The sequence below is a fragment of the Molossus molossus genome, unplaced genomic scaffold (genome assembly GCF_014108415.1).
Source record: "Molossus molossus isolate mMolMol1 unplaced genomic scaffold, mMolMol1.p scaffold_m16_p_5, whole genome shotgun sequence".
Classification (NCBI taxonomy): domain Eukaryota; kingdom Metazoa; phylum Chordata; class Mammalia; order Chiroptera; family Molossidae; genus Molossus; species Molossus molossus.
In genome coordinates this window covers 48,128,977-48,148,056 of record NW_023425388.1, presented here as the reverse complement: position 1 = coordinate 48,148,056, position 19,080 = coordinate 48,128,977, and the positions used below count along the sequence as shown (strand labels likewise).

Genomic DNA, 19,080 nt, shown 5'->3' with positions numbered 1-19,080 from the left:
TAGAATAGGTGGTCATGTTGATTTACTGTATAAACTAACTCATGTCATAAGAACAATATTCATTTTTCTTCTTTTAAAAAATTAAATAGGCTACTATTTAAAGAAATAATTAATGGGGAGAGATGGGTAAATATTAAAAATTTATAAGACAAATAAGGTTTGAGGATCTAATGTAAAACATGGTGACTGTATCCTATTATTGAAGTTTGATAACACTTGTATAATTGAAGTTGGCTAACGAAGTAGACATAAATGTTCGCACACACAAAAGGTAAATCTGTGAGGTGATAGATGTGTTAATCTCTAGATGAGGGGATCCTTTCACAATATATACAGGTATCAAATCAAAATGATGTACACTTTAAATATCTAACAATTTTATGTGGCAGGTATACCTCAATAAAGCTATTTTAAAAAGAAATTAATAATTGAAAAGTGAATGAAGGACATAGGCAGTTTACAAAAGAATAAATGTTAGTAGCAAACATTTTTTTTAAAGTTCTACCTCACTAATTATCTGAGAAATTCAAACTAAAAAACAGTGAGGTAGGATTGCTGTGTTAATTCAATTGGCCAAACTTTTTAATTAAATGGTAATTCTCCATATAGGTGAGGAGCTGGTGAACAAGGTTTTACATGTGGCTGGAGGGAATATAGTCCTTCTCTAAGGAATTTGGAAATAAGCATCAAAACTCTTAACATTGACAATTCCACTTCTAGGAATTTATCTTTAGGAAAAACTGTGGAACCTAAATATTTAACAATAGGAATTAATCAATTATGATTTATGTATAGGACGCAATGCTGTCACAATCAAAACTGTTTTAAAAAATAATAATGTCATGAGAAAATTAACATTCATGATATGTTGTTGATTGAGAAAAAGCAGGCTACAAAATAATGTGTCCAATATGATTTTATTTGTGGAAAGAACACTGTACCAAATGTATCATTCATTCTTTCCCTCTTACTGGTGACAGACAGACGTATTTGTATACATTCTCAATTAGGTTAGTATTTGTCTGGAAATTGTTTGCACAGTACATTTAGTTGGCATTCTACTTTTTGAATTTTAATGAAGCTTTTGGGTTAATGCAGGGTCTGCTGGATTCTGAGTCTCCTGAGGATTTGGATATAGACCCAGGTGACCTAGAAGGAGGTTCTGCTAAGGTACTGGATGTTAAATATTGTTTTATATAACAGTGAATGGTGTTTATCTATGGGTGGGAGGATTTGTGGCGATTTTGTTTTCCTTGCTTAAGATCTTGATTGTCTAAGTTTTGTAAAATTGTATATGTTTCATAATTCATAGCCGGAAAAAACAGAACAATTAAAGACAATTTCAAAGTGGGGATTTCTAGCAGGATACATGGTATTGTATTTTCTTCCTTTCACACAAAAATGTTTTGTTTTGTTTTCTTTATTGATTTAGAGAGAGAGAAAGGGAGAGGGAGAGAGTGATAAAAACATTGATGAGAGAGAACATCGATTGGCCGCCTCCTGCATGCCCCCCACTGGGGATTTGGCCCACAACCTGGGCATATGCCCTGACCAGGAATCGAACTGGCAACCCCTTGGTGCATGGGTCAGTGCTCACCCACTGAGTCACACCCACCAGGCACACAAAAATGTTTTAACAATAATACAAACAGGAATGTGCAAAATGCATACATAAAAGACTGAAAATAAATATAGTAAAATCGCTACTGTGGTTTTCCTGCATGGTAGGATTATGAATGGTTTATATTTATTTCCTTCTTTATCTAATTTGTATACATTATGTCCTGTTTCCCTAGTAAAGTGTGGGTGTGTGCCCATGTTTGTGTAAATTCTAAGAGAGACAGCCAAAGTTCCCTTAAAGGAAATGGTGGCTAACCAGGTTAGGAAAAAATTTGTGGCTTAGCAGTAGGGTTTCTTTTAAATTTCCTATTAAACGTTCTGGTTTTAACAAGAGAAACCTGAGACATGTGTCTCAATATTAGCAGTCATTTGCATGCCTTCTCTGCTCAGAATGTGTGGTGGGTACCTCTTGAAATTAGAAGCTGAAGACACAGGTAGTGATTTTAGTCTGGAGCAAGGGGACCTAGCCTGAGTTAGAGGGCCTTAGTAATGTTTGTAAGGCATTTTCTGAGCCCTACATTGCCTATGTAAAACTAGGAGGAGAAAGAACAGGAGCAGTTGAGCTTTAAAAAGATATTGAGTTTTAAGTGTTGGGTAAAGAGGAAGATACCTAGTGTAAGAAGTTTTAATCCCATACCGATGATGTTCCTTACAGTCTGGTGAGAGTCTGCTTTCTTTCACCAGGACTAGAGCATATTTATTATGCGGGAGAAGGTAAGAATCCGTGGCAAATTGTTCAGTGGAGGCAGCTTGCTCTGCTCCATTCATCAGCCCTGTCACTCATCTCTCTTATCCAAACAATGCTGATCCCCATAGGAATAAAACTTTTACATTAAATATAGGAATACGATACTCAGATTGTACTTTTCCTTAGGCCCCGGGGGTAGGGGTATAAAAGAGAGGGCAGTTAATTTAAAGGGGCTGGGGTTTTTTTTGTTGTGGTTTTTTTTTTTTTTCATGCTTCAAAAAAGTTCATGTTTCTTATAGATCAGGAATAAAATGCCCATGGTTTTATGAACTTCATTCTTCATTAGTACAATCTACAGAAGTGTGGTTGATGATAAACTAGCAAGTATCTTTACGTTTCACCATTCTTTGGGGGCAGGGAAACAGATCAGTGTACCCATCTTCTCAGATACTGTTGCAGGAGAAACAGTGTGAGTGGGTCCAATTTCTCCATTACTAGTGGGAGTGGGGCTCTTGGAGCACCACTGGAGTAAGCATTTCCAGAGGCCTCCATGGGAGAATGAGGTGTGGTAAAAGACTTTATTTTTGCCCTGGCCGGTTTGGCTCAGCAGTTGGAGTGTCGGCCCACAGACCAGAGAGACCTGGGTTCGGTTCCCGCTAAGGGCACATACCTTGGTTGCAGTTTGTCCCCGGCCCCAACTGGGGTCATGTGGGTGGCAACCAGTCAATGTGTCTCTCTCACATCGATGTTTCTCTCTCTCTCTTCCTCCCTCTCTATCTGAAGAGGAATGCAAAAATGTCCTCAGGTGAGGATAAAAATAAAAATTAAAAAAAACTTTATTTTCATGGAGTTACATTCCTTGGGTTCTAAAGTCCCAGTTCCCTTAGTCCAGTCCTGGGTCAGGGGTAGCTGGGAGTTTAACAAAGCTAGAAGCAGGGCCATTGTCCAAAGCTTCTGTTTCATGGCGAAGCTGAGTCTGATGTAGCATCATAGTCCATTAATCCATTGTGTGGAGCCCACATGGCCATGAGCCACATGGGCAGATGCAGAGCATGAGGGTCCCACAAGCCAGGAGTCAGACTCCAGCAGCAAGAGAGAGAGAGAGAGCTTTCTCTGTTTAGGAGTTTACTGCAGTGGCCATGTCTATTCTGGCCACTGACTTGTTCCTAGGTGTGACTGACAGGTAAGCACCTTCCCACATCACCCACACCTTACTGGGTATGCATCTAAACTGCCTTTGTCTAGTCCCTTCTGCCATCAGTTTGTGGGAATAGACCTGGAGAGTGTTAACTTGCAGCTTTCTGACAAAGCTGTATACATGCCATGCCTATATTATCTGGTCTTCCCTTTACTCCTTTCCTGTTAAAATAACCAGATTATAACAGTATCAGCACTTTGTGCTGGGTGGATTTGTGGCTCCTTATTTCTGTCCTGTTTTCTTTCTTCACTTGGTAGATGGTTTACCTTTTCATTTCCTACAAGGTATTTGGTTTCTACAGATTGGGCCAATGAGGACCAAGGATTCCACATTCTTGGCTGAACTGCAACAGGCTTTAGCCGTGATGGAGGAGTTGATCAAGTCCTGTGAGTTGGCTGTGGACCTGGCAGCAGTCACTGGGTGTCCGGTATGTTATGCTCCATAACAATTGTTGGAAGGTTTCACATGAGAGGCAGACACAGTATAACAAAGGTAGGAGATGCTCTGGCAAAATTGGAGAAATGATTTATGAAAAAACAGGAACTTAGGAGTCAGAATATATATGAACAGGGGAGAGTGCTAAAAGATTAATTTAGCCCTGGCTGGTTTTGCTGAGCGGTTAGAGCGTCGGCCTGCGGTCCAGAGAGACCCGGGTTTGGTTCCCGATAAGGGCACGTACCTTGGTTGCAGTTTGTCCCTGGCCCCTGTTGGGTCATTTGGGTGGCAGTCACTCAATGTGTCCCTTTCACATCGATGTTTCTCTCTCTCTCTCTCTCTCTCTCTCTCTCTCTCTTTTCCTCTCTTTCCCTCCCACTCTGAACAAAAAATAGAAAAATGTCCTCGAGCGAGATTAATTTATTTTGATTTATGGCACTATTAAAATATTAAAAGATTGTCCTTCTTGACTCAGATGTTTTCCATGAAGATTACTTTGAAAATGGATCCGAAGTGAAAGTCTCAGCCCATTTTACATCACAGATCCCAGAAGAGGCCCGACAAGCATGTATTTTACACCCCTTCACACAAATGGTTGAAAGAAAATACCAAGAGAGGCATTGCTGGGGAGTTGGGCCACCTCAACTCTAATACTAGTGTTTGTCCTGAGCAGGCGAGTCCTGGGCCTTCCAGGAAAACCATCCTCTGTAACTGTGACTGCCTTGGGGCTGGAACATGAGTAATATTCAGTGATTTCACTGTGAAGTACTCTAGATTTTAACTCAAGTATGTTAGTTTTCTACCATTGTCATAACACATCATCACGAGCTTGGTGGCTTAGAACAGCACAAATTGAGTATCTTACAGTTCCATGGGGCAGAAATACAACACAGTCTCACCAGGGACTAGAATCAAAGTGTCTGCCTTCCTTTTCGTAGGCTCTTGGAGAGAATCTGTTCCTTGTCTTTTCCATCTTAAAAAACAAAAACAAAAACACCCACATTTCTTGGCTCATGGCCACTGCCTTCACTTCAAAGCCAGCAACAGTGCATTGAGTTCTCTCATTGATCGCATCCCTATGACCGTTTCTTCTGCTTCTCTTCTACTTGTTAAGGACTCTTGTGATTACATTGGACCCACCCAGATCGTGCACGAAAATCTCCCCATCTCAAAGTGAGCTGCTGAACAACTTTGATTCCACCTGAAACCATCCAGCATGTAGCCAGACATACTCTCTGATTCCAGTGATTAGGGCCTAGACCTCTTTGGGAGGCTCTTACTCCGCTTACCATACGGGGATCAAGCATTCTGAGAACATCTCGGACATGTTCCTTCTCTTTTTTCCCTTTTTATTTTTACCTGGATTTAACAGATGTTTATTGAGGTCTGTCAGATGAAATTACCTTTCTTATCTTTCCTTGTCATAAATCAAACCATGCAGATTAATTAGGGGCAAACATTGGGATCTTTTTAGTTCCCTCCCTTCTGGTATTTCTCTGGCCAGTTTCTCGGAAACAGCCCCACTGGGTTTGCTGTGATCTGGGTAGTGATGCTGTTACTGTCCCCTGAGACTCCAGAGCACTCTCTGTTTACTACTGATGCATGATTCAAGAGGGTATTCATGAACCACACGGGGTGTGAGAGGAGACCATTTCCTTAGTAATAATTCTTCTTTCTTCGGTTAAAGAAAGTCAAGGAAGCAATTTGTTTAATCATTTTGGTACATCTTTCTGTTCTCTTCTTTTATCTGTGAAGATGTCAACTACCCCTGTTCGATATTCATTTACCTGAATCAAATTAAATCAATGTTACACAGGGCAGGAAACTCCCAGCTATTACTCTGAGTGTAAAGTAACATAGGAGGAAGAAGTTATGAGAAAATAATGATTAAAACATGAGTAAATAGCAATCTATGCTAATTATATTTCAAACAGCTGGTGTGCCAATCAGATAAACCAGTTTATAGATTTCATAACAAGTGCAAAAAATTCTTCTTTTCCCCATGTGTCCTCAGGACAGCATCTTTGACATACATCTCATGCATTAGCTCATTTATCTTGACCGTTTTGTATAATTCTGTTGAATTATAGAGGAGCAGGCATTGGAATTTTCAACTTTCTGCTTCAGCAATAGATCCATGGAAAGAAGCAATAACTCATCCAGGATCAAATGGTCATCAGCTGCTCTGCTTCTTGCATCTCTTCACTCCCTTGCCAGGGTGCCGTCCTTTCTGCACATTCTTCATCTGATTCGAGTTGACTAGCAATTCAACTACTACTAACTCAGATGTAACAATCCTGAGCGTCTGTGCCTCCGCAGTGTAGAACTTAATCACGAGGTGTTTACCATCATATGTTGTATGTGTGGATACATCTGGCTTAATTTCTTAGTTTCTCCACTTGACATCCAACTTTAGACTGGTTTTGTCAAGGAAAGAAATGAAACTTGAGTGGATAAATTTATAGCTGAGACACGTAGAAAAAAATTTTCTTCTGATATTTACATTTTCTCTTTGTATATTCTCAGCTCTTGGCTTAATTTAATCACAAAAACTTTAAAAATATATATTAAAAAAATTTTTTTAGTTATTGATTTTAGAGAGAGAAGAAATCAGAGGGAGAGAGAGATAAAAACATCGATGAGCGAGAACATCAGTTGGCTGCCTCCTGCATGTCCCCCACTGGGGATTGGGCCCACAGCCTGGGCATGTGCCCTCACCAGGAATCAAACTGGCAACCTCTTGGTGTATGTGTCGACGCTCAACCACTGAACCACACAGGCAGGACTTTAAAAATATTTTTAAAAGAAAGGTGGTTTTGCCCTGGTCAGTTTGGCTCAGCGGTTAGAGCGTCGGCCGGTGGACCAGAGAGGCCCAGGTTCGGTTCCCGCTAAGGGCATGTACCTTGGTTGCAGTTTGTCCCCGGCCCCAGCTAGGGTTGTGTGGGTGGCAACCAGTTGATGTGTCTCTCTCACGGTGATGTTTCACTCTCTTTCTTCCTCCCTCTCTCCCTCCTGCTCTATCTGCAGATAAATGCAAAAATGTTCTCGGATGAGGATAAAAAGAAAAAAAGAAAGGTTGTTTTATGAAATAGTGAGATTTGATTTACTTCCCTCCATCTGTGAAAAAACAAACAAAAACATTTCCCCTCTCTTCAATCCACAGTATAAAATAGAGCTACATTTAGAGTCCTTTTAAATCCTGACTTGCCAGGAATAAGTTCCAAAGTTGAATGGGAAAGGTTGAATGAAACATTTTAATTTTTCATTTAATTTACTCATTTTTTTGGAACAAATTTATGTAATGTATTAAAGGAAGTATTTTTATTGCAAGTTTATTGTGGACTAGGACCAGATATTTTATTTTTATTTTACTCTCCACTTTACCATAGTGTTGGCTATAAAGATAAGGCTGAATAAACAATTTTAATGACAGTGGAACTGTCTTGCCCGTCTTCCCACACTCACCACACCTCTAAGTAGAGTAACTAAAGACTAAATCATATTTAAAGCCCCTAGCACCTTGCATGATACCTGGTAGGTGCTGAATACAGCCCAGGGCTGACTTATTTGGGTACTTGATCAGACTGGGAAGGAAGGAACCCCTTTGCTCTGGTGATTGTGACCTCGGCTCCTCTGTCTCTGGTCTGCTTTTTATTTCTGGACCAGGCTTTGTGCTGATTCGTTTATCCAGATGTTTCCTGCTTCCTTGTGCAAGAAGTATACAGCTCTGCCACAGTAGCTGTCGCAGCCAGGAATGAAAACCTGCTCACCCAAAAGACGTCCCTTTCTGGAGGCTAGCTTCCCTAGATTCTCTCTCAGCCAGATTCTTCCTTTGGCCCACGTGGTCACATTTAAAATTCTCATATCAGAGCTCTTAGCTCCACATGTGAAAATGGTAGCACCTACTAGTTTATTTTTGCCATCACTTTCCATGTGGAAGAGAACTTTTCACTTACTCATTTGTTTGGTGGTAGCTCCTAGTCTATCTCTGAGCTCACATGTATTAGAGTCTTCAACAGGCCAAAGTGAGGGTCACACCATATGTCATTGGTGGAGAAACTAGTTGGAGGTATATTTATTTCATGGAGCTGCCATAACAACACACCATAGACTGGGTGGCTTAAAACCACAGATAGTATTTTTCACAGCGCTGGAAGCTTGGATTCTAAAATCAAGGTGTTGGCACAACCATGCTTCCTCTGAAGGCCCGTCCTCCTGTTCCTCTCCCGGCTTCTGATAGTTTCTGGCAAAGCTTGGCGTTCCTTGGCTGACAACTACATCACTCCAATTTCTGTCCCTGTCTTCACATGACTGTCTTCTATTGGTGTGTATCTCTCTTCCTTCTTCTCGTAAGGACACCAGCCTTTAGGCTAGGGCCCACCCCAATCCAGTATGACCTCATTTTAACTAATTACATCTGAGATCTTATTTCCAATGAGGTCACAGTCTGAAGTCCTAGGTGGACCTGAGTTTTGTGGGAGATGCTATTCAGCCCAGTCTAGGGGCATCACTGCATTAACTCCCTCATAGTGCTGAACACTTAGCTTCATGTCCCCCCAGGTACTCACTAAATGGCAGTAAATGAATAAATACTTTCCAAGAGACAAATATCTGCATGAGGTTGTGCATGTGGCCTCTGGCTTTGGGACAAGCTACAGTGTAATTGGAAAGAAAGGATATACTTGGTTGAAAAGAAGGCCTGGGCCATCCTTGGTCCTCTCTGAGGAATCCCCTTGCCTGCTTCCCCTTGGCAGTGGGTACACTGCACACACACATGCATCCTGGCTGTTTAATCCTATCTGGAGCATGGTTCTGAGGAAGTTCATGAAGACAACCTGGAGGATGTACAGCTCATCTCTTTCAGCTGGACTGATACCCAGCGATTGTCTCCAGTGACCTCCAGTAATGACAGTCTTACTGGAAAAGTCAACCACAGAACTTTGGGAAGAGTCAGGACAGTGGCAGAGCGAGCTCACAGAGGTGGGAACTGGACAGTCCCAGGATCCCCCTCAGCTCTGGGGCCTTGGCCTGGGAGGGAGCTGAGTTCTCAGCTGTGTGCTCTGCCTCTCCTCCCACCACCTACTGACTTGTTCTGTCCATGTCTTTTCCTCTTCCTCATATTTTCTGGTGACTCATCTTCACGCTCTGCTTCCTTATCGTTCATTCCCTCACCTACCCTCTGATAAAGCGTTTCACAGTTACAACCCCTGCTGCTTACTGCCTTCTCCTCAGTTCTCCTCGGTGGAGACAAGATCAGATTAGCCGTCTGGCATCTTATTCACACCAGGCTTCTGTGGGCAGGGGCTGGCACCTCACTAATGTGTCATCCCTTGGTTAGATGCTTCCCAAGATGCAAACAGCTGTGGCTGCAGGTGGGGTGAGGAGGAACGTGCAGAGGTGAACCATCCAGAGGTGTCCATGGTTGCTTCTTCAGCAGGGCTCTTTCCTCTGTGGCCACGGCCTTGGCAGACATCTTAACTAACGCGGTCCAGCCCTCTACAGGTCATTAGAGAGTGAACACCTGGACTTATTCTTCACACCCCCATTGTTCTGGCCTCTTTTAGAATTGCTTTTACGGCTGTGCCTATGAAGTGATGCTCCACATTCACCGAATGTGTTCTTAGAAACAGCTTTACCTAATTCCAACCATCTGTCTATTCTGGGATGTGTTTGAGGATATGCTCAGGATTAACTTGGTGACCCTGTATTAGGACCCATGGGAGAAATGTCTCTCACGTCTCATTAACAGGAATCCATGCTTTTCCTGAACAACTGGTTTGGGTAGGTCTTCAGACACAGTGATTCCTACAGCTCCCTGTGCTGCCGACTAGGAGGCCAGAGCTTAGTCTGCAGCAAGTGTACATGGCTTTATTGCGTGGGTCGATGTGCAACCTTTTCATGTTTCTTTTACCCTAATTTCCTCAGTTATTTTCTGTCTGCCCATGATATATATATTTTAGAAGATGTATCAAATTTTTGAAATGAGGTGGAGTATAAATACATTTGACAATAGAAACTATTGATTATAGTTGTTCATCTAGAAAATATTAAGCATGTACTTTGGCCAGTTGCCTTGACTAAAACATATCTCCTATAGTATTTATGTCTACATCGTGCACATTGGGTGGGTTTCAAGGAGAAGCAGTCACCGAGGGCTGGAGTGGTTACATTTGCATGGCTCCTTGAAGGATGTGGATCCAGCCCAAGCAACCTAGAACAGGATCCGTGTGCTTTTAGGAAAGAAGGCCTTAGAGCTGGGCTCTTTATTCCTCCATGAGTTTACACATGCAAATTTTGCAAGGCAAAAAAATAAAATTAGCACAGAAGATATGCCACAGACACTATGGAAATGATTCAAGTGTATTGCTCGTGGTTTTTATTTCAGAATTTCAGACGTACAGTCAATGTTTTAAAAAGAAGTTATTCACACTTTGTTCAGGATAAACAATAAATTATAAAAATGCCTAATCAATTATACATAATGTATATATTTATGGTATTAGACATCAGAAATTATAGGGATTTATCTCAGCTACATGGAACTGAGGGAAATTTCTCTGTCCTGGTCCTGTTCAAATAATGTTTCCTTTTGGTATTTCGATGCAAGGGAATACATTCTCGATGATCTGCTCTAAGTGATGGACAGTTTGAAAAGTACCACATTACTAGCTATTATCACGCCACTAGAGAGAACTCAGAGGAGGCAGGGACACCTCCCTTGGACTGTGGACTTCCAGCGAAGAAAGTGGGCTTGCTGGTGGAGAGAGAGGCATCATGGTGCGTGCCCTAGAGCCAAGTAGACTTTTTAACAATAATTTTGTCTGTTGAGATTATGTTTACACGGCTCACTTACTCTGACAAACGCAGGATTGATGTTACCGTTTCCATTACAGTGTTACGAAGATTTGGTCATATTAAGATTTCTCCTTTCAGAACAAACCTCATGGTCTCAGGTTCTCATAGACACGAAGCAGGTGTTAGGACCCAGATGGAGCATGTGGATTATCAGAGATCCCCGAGGCAGCAAAATTCTGTCTCTCCTGAGTATAATTCGAATGTTAATTTCTTGCCTTTTTTAAGTGGTGTCATGTATCAGGAACAAAGAAGAGGGAATGGCATTCTGCTAGCTAAAATTAACTACAAGACAAAAAAATTAGAGTCCTGATTTTTTTTAGTCCCAGTATTTCCAACCTGCTGTATGTTCATTACCTTGCACTGCTGAGCTACTTCCTGATATAACTGAATGGTGTCATCATGCTCAGTGAAGCTTACAAAACCGTAGTTTTGATTTAGGGATAGATTAGCCTGAGTGGCACGTCTAAGATTGTAAACTTCGAATAAGCATGCTTTATCCTTTGAAAAACAGACTCCCAAGAGTTCTTGCCCTGTCGAGGAACTTAACAGCCTTGTTTTGTGTGTCTGTGATTCTGAAAGGACGACATCCGAGAACTGGGCAAGCTGTTGATGCGCGGCTCCTTCAGCGTGTGGACGGTGCACAAGGAGCGTTATAAAATGAAGGATTTTATTCGATTTAAGCCCAGCCAGAGGCAAATCTATCTATTTGAAAGGGGAATAGTGTTCTGTAAGATACGAATGGAGCCCAGTGACCAGGGCCTATCTCCTCATTACAGCTTTAAGAAGTCAATCAAGGTAAAGGGGTCTTATTGCACCTGGGAGTCAGCACACCCTATGGAGAGAAATACAGTTATCCTTATTTTGCAGACAGGAAACTGCAGCTTAGAGAGGTGAGATTAACTTGCCAAATGCCATACAACAGAGCCAGAATCTACACCCAGGTCTGATTCCAGAGCCAGGGCTTGTAAGCAATCACTAGACAGGGCCAGGGCTGGAATAGAGGTGATTCTGTGCTAAGCAGAGAAAAGGGAAGGCATAGCAATCTGTCTGGACAAACTAATTTAAAAAGTACCCTCTTTCCTTCAGGCAGAGCAGTGAGGGTTGGTGATTAGAGCTTGTGTTAAAGGAGAGAGAGATGATCTCTTTGCCAGAAGGTTGCATGCTACAGCTCTACATGTGGAAAGATATAGTCTGTTATCCTCTGAAACAGACGAGACTGTGCCACATTGTGTTTTATGCTCCTTGGGGCCATTAAGAGAAGACAGCAAAACACTTGGAAGGAAGATGGGAGAGGAGAGACATCAGGTGTAGAAAGGATTAGGGTAGCTGACAGTGACAATTTTGAAATCAGAAAGTGATGATATAGAAACTTTTCTTCTCTTTACAACAGTTGATGACACTCTCAATTCACCAACTTGAAAGAGGGAGCAACAGAAAATTTGAAATTGCCAACCGCAACGGACTTGAGAAATACATCCTGCAGGTAAAGCGCATGTCTTCCCCACAGGTGTTCCCATGACTTAACAAGTGTTTTCTGTCTCATTATTCTAACGGTCACCCAGAAAATAAAAACCCTGTGCAACCAATACTCCAGATGATCTGATACTCATAGTATTTTCTTATCTGTAATTGCAGGCAGCTTCCAAAGAAATCAGAGATTGTTGGTTTTCGGAAATAAGTAAATTATTGATGGAACAACAAAACAATAATAAAGGTATGGTTACCCCTGCTGACTTTAGTCTGGAGAGTTATACTGTGTCCAACTTTGTGGTAGGTATGTAGGTTAGGGCTATTGTTAAAGAAAATGGTTTGCCAGGAAAATAACTGTGGCCACATTTGTATGGTACCTGGAATGCTCGTGCTAGCTTTAGACTGGGTGGGTTTTGTGGTTGTGTGTGGGTGTGGCCCTTTCAGTTGTGTTCCTCCCACATACCTGATTGCTAAGATCAACTTTCTTATTTCAGTATCCTGAAGACACCCAAGCAAATGTTAATGGAAATTTAAATGACCAAAGCCTCTTTCAGAAGTTGTACAACTTTTTTTTTAAGTTGAAATACAATTAACGTAACATAAAATTCACTCTCTTAAAGTGTACAGTTCATTGGATTTTAGTCTAGTCATGAGGTTGTCCAACCGTCACCATGTGAAAAATTCCAGAATATTTTCATTACCCCTCCTCCCAATAAAACCTTGTACCATTAACAATCATTCCTGATCTTCTACCTCCCCCCAGCCTCCAGCAACCACTGATGTACCTTCTGTCTCTATGTATGTTCTTATTCTGGACATTTGATATACATGGGATCATATAAAATGTGGCACTTTCTGTCTAGTTTTACTCTACCTGTGTTTTTCCGTCTTCATCCATTTTGTAGCATGAATAAGTACTTCAAAGTACTTCTTTTCATAGGGAGATAACAGTGGAAATACCATATTTGTTTATCCATTCACCTGTTGATGGCTACGTGAGTTGTTTTCACTTTTTGGATATTGTGAATAATGCTGCTGTGGAGACCTGTGTACAAGTTTTGGGGTGATTCTGTGTTATCAGTTCTCTGGGATATATATGCTGAGCCATATGGTAGCTCTGTGTTAATTTTCTGAGGAAGTTAACCAACAATTGCTTCCACTCATTTGCTACAAATGCCCTTGGGGCAAAGGCTTTTCACACTAGGTGAGCTTTGAATCAGATCTAATAAAGACATGTTTGCAAGTAGGGTATAACATGGAACCCCCAGACAAGTGAAAAATAAGTATGGTTCTCTGGGAATGAGATGTTGAAGGAGCTCCAGTCCTGTTCTGCCCAGTCCGTGGCTGCCAGATTGCTAGGTTTCACCCTGCCCGAAGGCTGTTGGTTTCCAAAGCAATCCCCACAAGGGAGGGGCAGGATGGGAACAGGGCAACTGAAGCAAACACAGCTTGCTGTTCCTACTGAGATTCACCCATTTTTCTTACATAAATGCTGTCCTGAATGCTGCAAGCCTTTGTTTAATGTCCAGTGTTCTGAAAATATTGTTTCTTGCTACTTTTGTTAGTTTTTTTCCATGTTTTCCTGGGGAATTCTTGGAGGGATTTTTTTTTTCAGCATCATTTTCACAGATATCACTTGCTGTACTCCTTTTAATAATTAAAAATCATCTTTGAGTAAGTAGGTTTTGCCCTATCACTTTTTTTTTTTTTCAATTGACCCTCATAACAGCAGGAATGTTTTGTAGGAAAATCCATAAGCTTCATCAACTAAGTTCTAATATTTCCTTCAGATAATGTTTCTAGGGTTAAGAAATGCTAGTCTCGTGGAAAATCTATTTCCTATCATTCATACTGGCAACATTTTTTGTGCTTGGTAAGAAAATTTATATAAATATGAATAGATAAGCTTTGTCTTCAGAGACTTAGCAGGAATGCAACCATTTCATATTTTTCTGTGTCTTCTTTTTTTTATCCTCACCCAAGGACATTTTTGCATTCATCTTTGGTTAGAGCAAGAGGGAGAGAGGGGGGAAGAGAGAGGGAGAAACATCGACATGAGAGAGATACATCAACTGGCCGCCACCCACACCACCCCAACTGGGGCCGGGGACAAACCGCAACCAAGGTGCGTTCCCTTAGCGGGAACCAAACCCGGGTCTCTCTGGACCGCAGGCCAATGCTCTAACTGCTGAACCAAACCGGCCAGGGCTCACATTTTTCTGTGTCTTCTTTGATCTTCATGTGATCAGAAGGATGCAAGGGTGAATGTGAATCATATGGAAAAAGATAAATTAAAAAGTGTGATTGGAAAACCGCATCAGTTTTCTGTCACAATAGCCAAGTGACACAATTTTTTATTGAAATTGTAGGCCTCTAGCCCAGCCAGTGTGGCTCAGTGGTTGAGCGTTTACCCATGAACCAAGAGGTTGCTGGTTTGATTCCTGGTTGGGGCACATACCCAGGTTGTGGGCCTGATCTCTAGTGGGGGGCATGCAGGGGCGGCCAATTAATGTTCTCTCTCATCGATGTTTCTACCTCTCTCTCCCTCTCCCTTCCTCTCTCTCTAAAATAGATAAAGAAAAAAAAAATTTTTTAATTATAGGCCTCTGCTAGGAAATAGTAACAAGAGTATATAATTGATCTAATTTATTTAAGTATAAGATGGGGAAAACTATGACTTAATTTGTTTTTGAACTATTAATACTATATACTAAATATATGTTATGGTAATTGAGCATGAGTGCTAGAGGCATAAAACAGAAAGTTATAACACCCCTAGTAGAAAAAGAAACAACATTCTAGTCACGAGATTGTTCCAGAAATCATTACTCCCTAGACCAATGTTTCACCGAGGGAGGTTTAAGGTCAACCTGCATTAGAATTACTTGAAGGGTTTGTTACAAATGCAGATTTCTGGGTCCTACCCTAAAACCGTGGAATTAGAATAGTGAGAGTTAATGTTTAGGAATATACATATTAGCTTATTAAAGTTTCTGGTCAGAGGCCTTAAACTACTATTTTTAAAACAGCTTTATTGAGGTATAATGTAATAAGCTGCACATATTGGAAGTATACAGTTCGATAAGTTTTGACATATGTACAAACCTCTGAAAGCATGAACACAAGAAAATGAACACATCACCCCAAAAAGTTTCCCCATGCTTCTTTTTTATTACCTTTCCTGCCCCCCACCCCCGAGCTACCACTGCTTTTCAAGCGATCACAGATCTTTCTATCACTGTAGATTCTTTTCAATTTTCTAGAATTCCATAAAGAGAATCATATAACATGTACTTTTTTAGTCCAGTTTCTCTCACTCAGCATACTTCTTTTGAGATTCATTCATGTTGCTTAGTGTAAAAATAGTGCATTACTTTTCATTACTGTGTAGTATACCCTTGTTTGGATATACCCCAATTTCTTTATCCATTTACCTGTTAATGAACATTTGGTTTGTTTCCACTGTGGGAGAGGTGGGCGTGCTATTTTGAATAATGCTGCTATGAAAATTCAAGTACAAATCTTGTAATATGTTTTCATTTCTCTTGGGTAAATACTTAGAGTATAATGGTTAGGCCATGTGGCAGGTGCATGTTTAGCTTTCTAAGAAATTGCTAAATTACTTTCTTATATTATCACAGCAGTTTATGGGAGTTTCACTTGCTCCACATCCTCACCAACCACTTGGAATTGTCAGTCTTTTCAACTTTAAGCTTTCTAATAGGTGCGCAGCGGTTTTTCATTGGGGTTTTAATTTGCTTTTTCCTAGTGACTAATGGCTGAGCATCTTTTCGTGTGCTTCTTTGCCATCTATATATCGTCTTTGGTGGTGTCTGTTTAAATCTTTTGCTCATTGTTTTCTTATCAGTGCGTTTTGAGAGGGGTTTTTTTGTGTGTATCCTAGATACAAGACCTTTATTAGATATATGCTTTCTAATATTTTCTTTCAGTGTGTGGCTCATCTTTTCATTCTCTTAAGAATACCTTTTGAAGAGCAGAAGATTTTAATTTTTGATGAAATCGAGTTTTTAAAAATGTATGGATCATACTTTTGATCTTGTGCCTAAGAAATCTATGCCTAATGGTCACAAGGTTTTCTCCTACAAGTTTTATAGTTTAAGATTTACATTTAAGTCTCTGGCCCATTTTGAGGTTTTGTTTTGTTTTGTTTTTGGTGTATGGTATAAAGTGTGGAGTAAAGTTCAGTTTTTTGCTTATTGGTGTCCAGTTGTTCCATTACCATTTCTCCAGTTGACTTTATAAATGCACCTATTTCTGGATGCTCTGTTTGGTTCCATGGATCTGTCTGTCTATCTAAACAGCAATACCTCACTAGCTTGATTACTGTAGCTTTACAATAAGTCTTAAAATCAGATCAATTAAATATTCCAACTCTGTTTTTTCTTATAAATATTGTTTTTGCTATTCCATATCCTTTACATTTCTGTATGTATTTTAGAATTAGCTCATCCATTTCTACAGAGAAAAAAAATGCTCACTGAGTTTTTAATTGAGATTGCGTACAGTCCGTGGGTCAATTTGGTAAGAACTGACATCTTAACGAGATTGGCCTCTAAGGTGACAGGATGGACTCTGACAGCCGCTGAGGGAGGTGGAGACAGGGCCTCTGGAGACCACCAGGCAGCGAGGACCTTGGGCCCAGAGGGAGTTACAGCGTCAGATAGGGCTTGGGCAGGGTAGAATAGAGTGTAACCTGATGGGTGGGACACAGCAGTGTGACAGTTCAAGGAGGGAGGCAGGCTCTGTGGGTTGGGACAACCTCTCCATTTGGGGCCTGACCACCTGTGACCAGAGGCCAAGGAGACCGAGGGAAACATATGCTCACCAAGAGGGCTCTGGCGGCAGGCAGCCTCACAGGGCAGTGAGTGTGCTGTGTGGGCTACAACGCAGACAGCCAGAGCACAGCCCATCCCAGCCACTGGGCAACTCGCGGCAGTCACATAGGGGTCAAGTGTGGACCCTGGAGCCTCTGAAAATCACTGAGCTGCCTCTGAGTGAGCATGGTCAGTCATGATTTGCAGCCTTGCTCAAGAGGTTCATGGGTGGGGTGGAGGAAATGAGATGCGAGAGAGGAGGCAGGCCCCAAATATGTACCTGGCTGAGGAGTTTGGTTTGTGTGCTGGTGTAGGTCGTGGAGAGCCACTGGAGGTTGATCTAATGGCAGGGACAACACCTGAGCAAAGAATGTGATTCTTTTTTTTTTTTAAATCCTCACCCGAGGATATTTTTCCATTTTTTGTTCAGATAGAGTGGGAGGAGGGAGAGAGAGAGAGAGAAAGAGAGAAACATTGACGTGAAAGGGACACATTGAGTGGCTGCCACCCACACGGCCCAACAGGGCTGGGGACAAACTGCAACCGAGGTACATGCCTTTAGTGGGAAACGAACCTCAGGCCTCTCTGGACCTCAGGCCGACGCTCTAACCGCTGAGCAAAACTGGCCAGGGCAAGAATGTAATCCTTATCACTGCCCCTGAAACAGCTGGTCTTTCCCTCACCGAGTCACGTAATTTGGGTTCAATGGGCACATCGTTTATTCCTTACTTCAGTATTAGTGGCGCTCACCGTGGTTCAAAGTGGGAGAATCCAGACTCACAGCAGATGCAGCAGGATGGACGGAGAAGTGGAAGAGGATGCCAGGGTCAGCTCAGCCGGGGCTGCAGAAGTACTTTGGGAATTCTTAGGGAAATCTGATCTATTTTTACAGTATTCTCTCCATGTATGTATATGTGTATATATATATATGTGTGTGTATATATGTGTGTATATATATATGATCAATATTTCACATCAATTCAAATTGGCTTACATTTGAGAGTGCTGATTTTTAAAAAAATCTCAAGCGAAGGGAATCTGCAGTTTGAATGAAGCACGCACTAGGTGTGTACTGGTTTCTTTTTAAAAAGTGCCAAATAGTGTAGATAGTCCATATTCTACATGAGTTCTTTTTTCTTTTTTTAGTTTTTTTCTTTATTGATTTTAGAGAGAAGAAGGGAGAGAGAGAGAGATAGAAACATTGATGAGAGAGAATACCAATTGGCCGCCTCCTGCACGCCCCACATTGGGGATCGGGACCACAACCTGGGCATGTGCCCTGACTGGAAATCGAACCGATCACCTCTTGGTGCATGGATTGATGCTCAACCACTGAGCCACACTGGCCGGGCTCTACATGATTTCTTTTATTGACATTTTTAGCACTTAGCTTATTACAGGGGATTTTCAATTTAAAAAAACAAAAAACAATTAGTTCTTCCACCACTGCCAGCCTAGGGTATCTTTCCTAATGCTTGCTGGTGTTGTTAGTTGAGCTGTTAATTACCATTTTGAAACCACCATTTATTACCCTTGTTTCTGGCTGATTTCTTGAGCTTCCATCTGAGAACCTCCACTTCTATTTCCAATTCCACTCCTATTTTCCCCCGGCTGCCCGGCCTCCTTGTTTGCAGTGTAGGCAAGTATACCCTCTTATGTAGATTTGTTCAGCTTCCCTCATTCCCCAATCGTCATTCTTCCTCTATTCTTCTTGTCTGGAGGAAGGTTCACTCACACTTCTTTCGGGGTTAAGTTCTCACTGGTGCTCCTTGCCCCATCTGTTCCTGCCTAGAACTTCTCCTCTGAATTCCTCCCCCTGTGCAGGGAACACAGGAGGTATTTAGTAAATGCTTGTTGAATGAACTTGTAGACTGAGATCCAGTTCAGGTGCTGGTGCTCACTTGGCCTAAAGTAATGGAGGCACCCCTGACCTAAGAGACAACAGAGTGGGAAGGAGTGAGGGCTCAGGTAGACAGCTG

General features: G+C 41.5%; 1 protein-coding gene across 1 annotated transcript in view; it reads left to right on the top strand.

Moving 5' to 3' along the window:
* MCF2L2 (MCF.2 cell line derived transforming sequence-like 2) overlaps positions 1-19,080 on the top strand; it is a 248,930-nt gene that overhangs the window by 195,765 nt on the left and 34,085 nt on the right. Inside the window, exons 21-25 of the mRNA XM_036243245.1 lie at positions 1,099-1,170; positions 3,808-3,933; positions 11,376-11,591; positions 12,187-12,279; positions 12,432-12,510. Coding sequence (XP_036099138.1) covers positions 1,099-1,170; positions 3,808-3,933; positions 11,376-11,591; positions 12,187-12,279; positions 12,432-12,510 — 586 coding nt within the window. The remainder of the gene's footprint in view (positions 1-1,098; positions 1,171-3,807; positions 3,934-11,375; positions 11,592-12,186; positions 12,280-12,431; positions 12,511-19,080) is intronic.